Source organism: Silurus meridionalis, chromosome 5 (assembly GCF_014805685.1).
Source record: "Silurus meridionalis isolate SWU-2019-XX chromosome 5, ASM1480568v1, whole genome shotgun sequence".
Taxonomy (NCBI): domain Eukaryota; kingdom Metazoa; phylum Chordata; class Actinopteri; order Siluriformes; family Siluridae; genus Silurus; species Silurus meridionalis.
In genome coordinates, this window is record NC_060888.1 from 4,712,254 (window position 1) to 4,721,690 (window position 9,437).

Genomic DNA, 9,437 nt, shown 5'->3' on the forward strand with positions numbered 1-9,437 from the left:
TTTGGGGTCGGGTCTAAAATTTGATCTGATCACCCTTGAAATTTACTTGCAGGGAATTTTCTCTCTGGAGATATGCGAGATGTTAAACAGTAATTGCCAGTCAGACTCATCTGCTGTTGAGAATTGTACGACCAAATTTTCTTTTGTATAGTGCACATATATATATATATCATGGCAACCAGATTCTAGATTAATGTCGCCTCGTAACTTGTACAGGTTGTACGCAAGTTAAGCATTCTTTTGATCTAATGTATTAAGCTGTAAACAAGTATCCAATACATTGTTTTAATTAATGATTTTCTTTAGAAAACCACTATTCTTGAAATTCTTGGCTTAAATATGATAAAATATGATATTGTGGTGTTCTGTTTAGATAATAATATGCTTTTATCAAAAACTCAAATTTGAGTGCCTGGGATCCTGTGATCGATATCACACAATGTTCAGAACACCACAAGTTAAGTGTTTGCTTCACACACACACACACACACACACAAATATATGCAATAATACTGAAGTGAACCTGGGTTTATTATGCATTTATTGGGTTTACAATGTTTTTTGCTCCATCACACTTGAGCTGTACTTGACCAATCCCCTCACAGGGGTGTGGCCTTGCTATTTTTGATGAGAATATGTTGAGCAACATAGGAAACATGGTTTAGCACCTGACGAGTAACTGTGTAGGACAGGATGGCTGCATGGTGTGTGGTACAGTAGGGTGTGCAAGGTGTGTGTGTTTGTCGGTGGGGGTGTTTGGGAGTGACGCTGTCCCGTTAGTGCTGGATCCTACGGATGGACTGGATCTGAGGAGTCTGACTATGGGAGCCCCAGTTCTTCCAGTGCTGGTAATCTCCGCTGTGCTTCTCACACTCCATGATGTACTGCCTGCCCCTGTATCCTGGGAACTCATAACACACAAAACTACACATGTGCACACAAACACACACACACACACAATGGACAGAGGGAGAGTTTAAAAATGGCTGGTTTAAATTGAAACGTTGTTTTGTGTTTGTTCGGGGCTGGAACTTACGCGCCACACTGCACATGCATGGAGCCCACTTCCATTCCACACCAGCCCATAGCCTGCAGGGAGGGGTAGTCATCGCACACTTCTGTACAACGACCCAGGAAGTTTTCCTTCTCATAGATCGTCATACGGCTGCTCTGGTGCGCCTGAGGACACAAAAAAAAGTTGCATCACGCACACTTTATAAAAACTCTATAGTAAACCAACAACCCAGTTATAATAATAATTTATATAATGTATTGACAGTGGGGGACACAAACCATGTAGTTAAACCATGTAGTTAAACTTTCACTTAGAGTTAAAGTACAAAAATATTTGCCTTCAAATGTACTTAAGTACTATGATTTATTTTGGTTATAATGTTTTATCAATTTTGTCACAAGACTCTTTTCTTAATTAACTCAGTTTATGTGAAAAGACTAATATTACTCTTAGCTCACCGTTCTATTAATAGAATGACATTAATGAGTCAAACACTGATTGATATCTATTACAATTATCATGAAACCAAAACCTTCTTTTCAACTACTTCAGAGTCAGGAGTTTCTTTCATCATTTATTCCTCTCAAAATGTTCTGCTTGCTGTTTAACTGACGCTGAACTGTATGTCTGTGCTATGAAGATACCACCAAGTGCCAATCAATACGAGTTCAAAACAGAGCATGCGCTCTACTGAAATACTCCATTAAAGTACAGATACTTAAAAAAAGCTACTTAAGTACAGTAATGAATTACATTTACTTTATTACTATCCACCACTTTTTATTGATTTGTTCAATTATTCAGGAAAAATGTTGGTGCTCAGGTTTTCTGTAGGAAAAACGTTCAAAGAGGAATGCAACTGATGGTATTCGAGGATGACGAGTAGAGAATAAAAAAGCTTTATTCCATTTAATTAATAAATTATATATGATCGTATATGTAAGTAAAACGTTATGGAGCTGTAGCATTCAACTCCATAACCGTACTTTTAAAAGGGAGCTGTTTTGTATTATAATTTAGACAATTTAATTATTAAATAGGAGAAACTACGATTATTTGGATAACTCCAATACTGTATGTAATGGACGTAAAGTCACATAAACTAAAGACTATAACAAAAGAGGACTAGACTAATTGAACTGATATGCATTAGGAGAATGGACTTTACTATTAGAATGAATTAACAGTTTTCAAATCTAGAAAAAATCCTGAATTATAAATATCATTTCATCTGCTATGCATTATGCTTTACTATAATATTCAAATTTGTTCTTTCTAAAGTTTATTCAGACTTCAATGCATGTGGAGAAAGAAATACTCACGGCACAGAAGATGGGCCTGAAGGACATAAATCTTTCGACGTGGTAGGCCAGGTTTCCACAGTAGGAGTCCCAGTGAGGGTACTCACCTCTCTCCAAGACAAACTGTTGTCCTTGGAAATCATGGTGTTCATAACCCACCCACCTGAGGAAAGCAAGGGTCAGCGTTTTAATGCTCAAATTCATACATTTGCATTAAAAGCCTCAATAAGGCTGTTTATCCTTTCTAAAAACAAACTTTGAACCATTGAGGTACATCCCAAAATACAGAGCTCTTGCTGACTGGCTTATATGCCTATATAGTGACACACACTTACGCGCCACTCTCCACACGGATGGAGCGGATGTTGTCGAAGCCACACTGCTGGATGTTGCAGCACTCCGAAGTGAACTCCTGACACTTGCCCTGAAAGTGCTCCTGCTCGAATACGGTCACCTGCGGAACCATGAACATTGAGATCATATGTGTAGACTTGTATATTATGTTCTATGCATAACCATATTTGATGCATGTCTTTTCTTACTTTAAAGAATGGTGCCATGCCCATGCCAGAGTGCATCATGGGATACATCATGTTGGATCGACTGAACCGGTACATTTTTATTCCTGAGGAACAAAATCAAATTTTTTTAAGTAGTAGATGCAAAGGTAGGAAAGATAGAGGTACTGGGAGTGTAAATGCAAGTTATCAAGATAGTAAGAATGAATGAATCAAAAATTCAATTCATTAAAATAATGATTATGAAATACTCAACATAACAACATAAATAATAAAATGTACAAGCATAATACATCTCAAAATAATGTCACTATAGTATTTTATTGTAACTGAGCTAGGCCATGTGACCAACTATTGTTTGTTTATGTCCTGGTTATTTCATAGGTCATATATAAAGAAGAATTTTTGTGTAGTTCTTTTGCACTCTTACCGTTGTTCTTCCGTCACACCTCACACCTGAACGCCTGACACGCGTGGAGTTTTCAGAGCATCTGGCTCACAGGTTTTATACAGAACTCCGGGAGCGCGCACCGGACCTCTGCTCAGTGTCTGGTGTAAGTGCGCGTCCACGTGTGGGGCATGTGCAGCTGCACTATTGCCACTAGCTCAGCACATTTGTTATAGAAGTGTGTGTGTGTGTGTGTGTGTGTGTGTGTGTGTGTGTGTGGTTGCATTGGGTCTCTTGCATAGAGAGAGGTGAATAGAAGAGAGGGTGTGTAAAAAACTGGGCACACAAAAGGGCATCCACAGACAAGTTCTCTCTGGTCAGCACTCCTGTGCAGGACACAAAAAGGTCCCAAGTACCTAGGATTAAAGATACAGCCTGGTTGGTGTGTGTGTGTGTGTGTGTGTGTGTGTGTGTGTGTGTGTGTGTGTGTGTGTGTGTGTGTTTGGAGGTTTTTTGTATATGTACATGGAGAGTTTGATTATACAGTAAGGGTTGTACAGAAAAAGGTTACAACCACAACAATCAGAGCTATAAGTTGTCCAGTTGTCCCTCTTGGTAAAACCCATTCAAGTTCTGTGCTTTTGGTTTTATATATGAATTTCTATATGAACTTGAACCATTGAAGGAAACTCAGCACCCTTTACTATTCAAATAACTTGAACCCTCAAAGAAAGTATCCTAAGTTGGACACTTGTGATTTCACTTCCACACATTTGCATGTTTTTCACAAAATTCCTCACTGCTCATTCAGTTTAATTTTCCTCTCTTCCCTTAAGTTAGTGTTATATTTCAGAGAAAACATTTATACAACCTTTTATACCTTAACACCATAAGAGAGCTACCTCTTACATACACATTTGTATATAGTGTACCCTTTCAGCTTAACTGCTTTTACCTCTACTATTAGTACTTCTAGTACTAATACTGCCACCACTATTACCACCACTACTACTGCTGCTGCTACTGCTACTGCTACTGCTACTGCTGCTGCTACTGCTACTACTGCTGCTACTGCTGCCACTGCTGCTACTGCCACTGCTACTGCTACTGCTGCTGCTACTGCTGCTGCTGCTGCTGCTGCTGCTGCCACTGCTGCTGCTGCTGCTGCTGCTGCCTGCTGCTGCTGCTGCTGCTGCTACTGCTACTGCTGCTGCTGCTGCTGCTACTGCTGCTGCTGCTTGCTGCTGCTGCTGCTGCTGCTGGCTGCTGCTGCTGCTGCTGCTGCTACTGCTACTGCTGCTGCTGCTGCTGCACTGCTGCTACTGCTGCTGCTGCTGCTGCTGCTGCTGCTGCTGCTGCTGCTGCTGCTGCTGCTGCTGCTGCTGCTGCTGCCACTGCTGCTGCTGCGGTGCTGCTGCTGCTACTGCTGCTGCTGCTGCTGCTGCTGCTGCTGCTGCTGCTGCTGCTGCTGCTGCTGCTGCACTGCTGCTGCTGCTGCTGCTGCTGCTGCTGCTGCTGCTGCTGCTGCTGCTGCTGCTGCTGCTGCTGCTGCTGCTGCTGCTGCTGCTGCTGCTGCTGCTGCTGCTGCTGCTGCTGCTGCTGCTGCTGCTGCTGCTGCACTGCTGCTGCTGCACTGCTGCTGCTGCTGCTGCTGCTGCTGCTGCTGCACTGCTGCTACTGCTGCTGCTGCCACTGCTGCTACCACCACCACTGCTGCTGCTGCTGCTGCTGCACTGCTGCCACCACTGCTGCTGCTGCTGCTGCTGCTGCTGCTGCTGCTGCTGCACCACCTGCTGCTGCTGCGGTGCTGCTGCTGCTGCTGCTGCTGCTGCTGCTGCTGCCTGCTGCTGCTGCACTGCTGCTGCTGCTGCTGCCACTGCTGCTGCTGCCTGCTGCTGCTGCCTGCTGCTGCTGCTGCTGCTGCTGCTGCTGCTGCTGCTGCCTGCTGCTGCTGCTGCTGCTGCTGCTGCTGCTGCTGCTGCTGCACCACTGCTGCTGCTGCCACCACCACTGCTGCTGCTGCACCACTGCTGCTGCTGCACTGCTGCTGCACCACCACCACTGCTGCTGCTGCTACTGCTGCACCACCTGCTGCTGCTACTGCTGCTGCACCACTGCACCTGCTGCTGCTGCTGCTGCTGCACCACCACTGCTGCTGCTACTGCTGCTGCACTGCTGCACTGCTGCCACCACTGCTGCTGCTGCTGCTGCTGCTGCACCACCACCACTGCTGCACTGCACTGCTGCTGCTGCACCACCACTGCTGCTGCCACCACTGCACCACTGCTGCACCACCTGCTGCACCACTGCACCACCACTGCTGCTGCTGCTGCTGCTACCTGCTGCTGCTGCACCACTGCTACCACTGCTGCTACTGCTGCACCACTGCACCACTGCTGCTGCTACCACCACTGCTGCTGCTGCACCACCACCACCTGCTGCACCACTGCACCACTGCTGCTGCTGCTGCTGCCGCTGCTGCTGCTGCTGCTGCTGCTGCTGCCACTGCTACTGCTGCTGCTGCCACTGCTGCTGCCACCACTGCTGCTACCACCACCACTGCTGCTGCTGCCTGCTGCTGCTGCACCACCACCACCACCTGCACCACCACTGCTGCACCACCACCACTGCTACTGCTACTACTACTACTACTACTACTACTACTGCTACTGCTGCTGCACCACCACCACCACTACTACTACTATTAGTACTTCTAGTACTAATACTAACTCTACTATTACTACTACTACTACTAATAATAATAATAATTTACTGTACAATCCTTGTTGTATTGTTTCCCAGAGTCTGTGCATGTCATAAAAGGTTTTAAAAGTTTATTATTTATTTCCAAATGCAATAGTTTATCATAATGACAGCGTGTTTAACCAAATTATGGTTAACCAGATTATGGCCTGACTCAGTAATTTTATTGAGGATTTTCAAATGTGAAAAATCTAAAAGAAAAATTGTACATTATTATTTCTCTGTACAGATATGCTTGTTTTTACTATAGTTTCTCTAATCTGTCTGTGTTAATACATAGTATGTGATATTCTGTATTGTCCATTGCTTTCTGTGCATCTCTCTCTCTCTCTCTCTCTCTCTCTCTCTCTCTCTCTCTCTCTCTCTCTCTCTCTCTCTGTCTGTTGTGATGATGATGAGCGGTTTCTTTTCTGTGTGTATGTTTCATTTCTGTTGACTCAGAGACTTTCATTGTTAACTGTTAATCCTGACACACTCAGCGCCAGGGTATAAGAGCTGTGCCCCTGGCTTTACTCTCAGAGTGAGTTCAGGCACCAGAAACATACGTATTGAACACACAGGTGAGGCAGAACACACATGCATACAAATACTCAAATTCAAATTCGCTGAAATCTTGTATAGAAGGTGATTATAGAAATTAAGGGCTGAGGAATTTTTTTTTAATTTACGTTTATTTAATTTAATTTATTTTAGTTTGTTCTGAGATTATTTTTCAGTTTTAGTCCAGACTTTGTGTCCAGTTGAAATGTTTTGCGTAGCCTGCTCTGGCACTCTTATATCCGTCATTAATTGATCTGGATGTTATTGCCAAGATATGACCTGGTAGTGTCTCTTTCTAGGCATCATGTCTACCAGCGACGATAAAAAGACCACCTCCCAGACCGACGGCAAGGCTGGTCCGACCAAGAAGTCTGACATGGGCATGGCTTACAAGGTTTCCAAATCACACACACACACACACACACACACACACACACACACACACACACACACACACACACATATGTGTATAATTTCTAAAAAAGTGCACACTAACCTATTTCCCTGTATTAGATGTTCGTGTTTGACCAGGAGAACTTCCAGGGCAAGATGATCGAAATTAACGCTGAGTGCGTGAACGTGTGTGCGATGGGCATGGACAGGGTGCGCTCACTTCGTGTGGAATGCGGCCCGTATGTTTGGTTTACGCATAAAGTCTTTCTATGTGCTATATATGGTATTGGTTTGCACTTCTTTTACATGAATTGTATTTGCAGTTTTGTGGGCTGGGAGCAGATGAACTTCTGCGGAGAGATGTACATCCTGGAGAAGGGCGACTACCCTCGCTGGGATTCCTGGAGCAACTGCCAGAAGAACGACTACCTGCTGTCTTTTAGACCTGTCAGAATGGTGCGGACACACACACACACACACACACACACACACACACACACACACACATACACACACACACACAGACAAATGATAAAACACCTTTCTTCTGTGTTTAATCATTAATAGACTGTATGTTTGTATGTTTAATCTGTTCCCATTTAGGACCCTGAGAAGCACAAGATCTGCCTGTATGAAGTGGGTGACTACAAGGGCCGTAAGATGGAGATCATGGACGACGATGTGCCCAGTCTCTACTCTTACGGCTTCACTGACAGAGTAGGGAGCATTTTCGTCAGCTGTGGAACGTAAGTGAGCAGCATTCTGGTACACATCTTTATCTTGGTACAATATTTATCTAATATTTAAATTCAGATACATTAGCAGCTTAGAGAAGAAACTCCCCAGGCATTGATCATCTGAACAGTCAGGAACTAAATGATTGTCTAATCATCTGTCAATCATTTGACTTGTCAAGTCAGAAAGTTGTCTTGCATTCTAGTCTTGTCAATTTGGTCAATGGGTTTGAAAGAACACTGAAGGAAACACTATAGTGTGGTGTTTAGTAGCGGTGCCAAATTATTGACTACAGTCTCCAGTATGTATGTTTAAAGGTTACAATTGGATTCATTTAGAATTCTTTTTGCAGTTTGGGTTTGAGTTGGTGTGTTTTAGTATGTAAGTATGTACACCCACCACCTGCCTTATATTGTGTTGGTCCACCTTCTGCTGCCAAAACAGTCCTGACCTGTCGAGCATTAACAACCTTAACTTCTTCAGCAATGTGAGCTACAGAAGCTCGTCTGTTGGATCGGACCTCATGGACCAGCCTTCGCTCCCCCATGCATCATTAAAGCCGTGACCCTGTCGCCGGTTCACCACTGTTCCTTTCTTGGACCACTTTTGATAGATACTAACCACTGCAGACTGGAAACAACACACAATTATTTAGTTATTGTTGTAGTTATATTGTAATGAAAAGATATTGTAATAAAGAGCAGCAGTTTGGAGATGCTCTGACCCAGTCGTCTAGCCAATTTGGCCCTTGTCAAACTTGTTCAAATCCTTATGCGTGCCCATTTTTCCTGCTACTATCAAATACAACGCAGGCCAATAGTAAACATATTGTTCATATCCCGAATGCACTTTTCTTTTTTTTCAGCTGGGTGGGCTACCAGTACCCTGGCTACCGTGGCAGCCAGTACTTGCTGGAGAAGGGCGACTATAGACACTTTAACGAGTATGGAGCTCGCTGCCCTCAGATGCAGTCCATTAGGCGTCTCCGTGACATGCAGTGGCACCCACATGGCTGCTACACCATGGCCAGCAAGTGAGGGCCAGGCCAGTAGCGGAAGAGCCGAAGCGGAGAAGAAGCAGATGGCTGCCGGAGGAAGGAAAGGACGAGAGGACACTGTGAGCTCCACCTTAAAAATATTCTTGGTGTACCTAGATGGTGTTTAGGACTTAGACGGACACATACTGTACAAGTGGATCTTTTTAAGCTCCTGAGCTTCCTAAATAACACACACTCTTTCCTCCTCCACTCATTTTCTCTCCTCTCTTTCGCTCATGCAACTTGACTAGTTTTGCCTTCCATATTTTAGTTTTTATTACCTCCTCCTATCCCTACTCTGTCAGAAGGATGGACTATAAAAGAGAGAACAGATGAGATCATCTCCCTTTTTCAAATATATAGAATCCTGGTCACCTTTTCAATAAAAAACTAATGATTGATACAAATTTCTCTTTTTGTGAATTTTTTGCACATGTATTACCACACATTGATGCACTTCCTCAAGAACAACATCATCAGTCTTTCTGTAATTCAACACATCTGCAGAAAATATGATCTACCAAATGACTGCATAGTAGCGCACTACAGATTTTGGTGCGGGAGGTTCAGTGGTAGTTCAGTGGTTAAGGCATTGGGCTTTGGATCAGAAGATCACAGGTTCAAATCCCACCACCACCAAACTGCCACTGCTGGGCCCTTGAGCAAAGCCCTAAGACCCTCCCCTGCTCAGTTGTAAGTCGTTCTGGATAAGGGCGTCTGCCAAATGCTGCAAATGTAAATGTGTTAT

General features: G+C 44.1%; 2 protein-coding genes across 2 annotated transcripts; one reads left to right on the forward strand and one right to left on the reverse strand.

The window, feature by feature from the left end:
* Window positions 1–664: 664 nt before the first annotated feature.
* On the reverse strand, window positions 665–2,933 carry cryba1l1 (crystallin, beta A1, like 1). The gene is made up of 5 exons (XM_046849644.1): window positions 2,859–2,933; window positions 2,652–2,770; window positions 2,338–2,479; window positions 1,037–1,179; window positions 665–924 (listed from the first exon to the last, which is right to left on the reverse strand). The coding sequence occupies exons 1-5, from the start codon at window positions 2,931–2,933 to the stop codon at window positions 777–779; spliced, it is 627 nt and encodes a 208-aa protein (XP_046705600.1). The 3' UTR covers window positions 665–776.
* A 607-nt stretch (window positions 2,934–3,540) lies between these two features.
* Window positions 3,541–9,051, forward strand: crybb1l1 (crystallin, beta B1, like 1). Its single transcript, XM_046849643.1, has 7 exons — window positions 3,541–3,660; window positions 6,427–6,545; window positions 6,825–6,919; window positions 7,039–7,157; window positions 7,242–7,374; window positions 7,522–7,664; window positions 8,519–9,051. Exons 3-7 carry the CDS (start codon window positions 6,830–6,832, stop codon window positions 8,688–8,690), a joined length of 657 nt encoding a protein of 218 aa, XP_046705599.1. The 5' UTR covers window positions 3,541–3,660; window positions 6,427–6,545; window positions 6,825–6,829; the 3' UTR covers window positions 8,691–9,051.
* Window positions 9,052–9,437: the final 386 nt, after the last annotated feature.

Coding starts and splice junctions, on each gene's coding strand:
- cryba1l1 (XM_046849644.1), bottom strand. CDS start 2,933: ATGTACCGGTTCAGTCGATCCAACATGATGTATCCCATGATGCACTCT. Junction 2,480..2,651: donor ATCCGTGTGGAGAGTGGCGC/GTAAGTGTGTGT, acceptor TGCTTTCCTCAG/GTGGGTGGGTTATGAACACC. Junction 925..1,036: donor ATGCATGTGCAGTGTGGCGC/GTAAGTTCCAGC, acceptor GCACATGTGTAG/TTTTGTGTGTTATGAGTTCC.
- crybb1l1 (XM_046849643.1), top strand. CDS start 6,830: ATGTCTACCAGCGACGATAAAAAGACCACCTCCCAGACCGACGGCAAG. Junction 6,920..7,038: donor ACATGGGCATGGCTTACAAG/GTTTCCAAATCA, acceptor TCCCTGTATTAG/ATGTTCGTGTTTGACCAGGA. Junction 7,158..7,241: donor CTTCGTGTGGAATGCGGCCC/GTATGTTTGGTT, acceptor TTGTATTTGCAG/TTTTGTGGGCTGGGAGCAGA.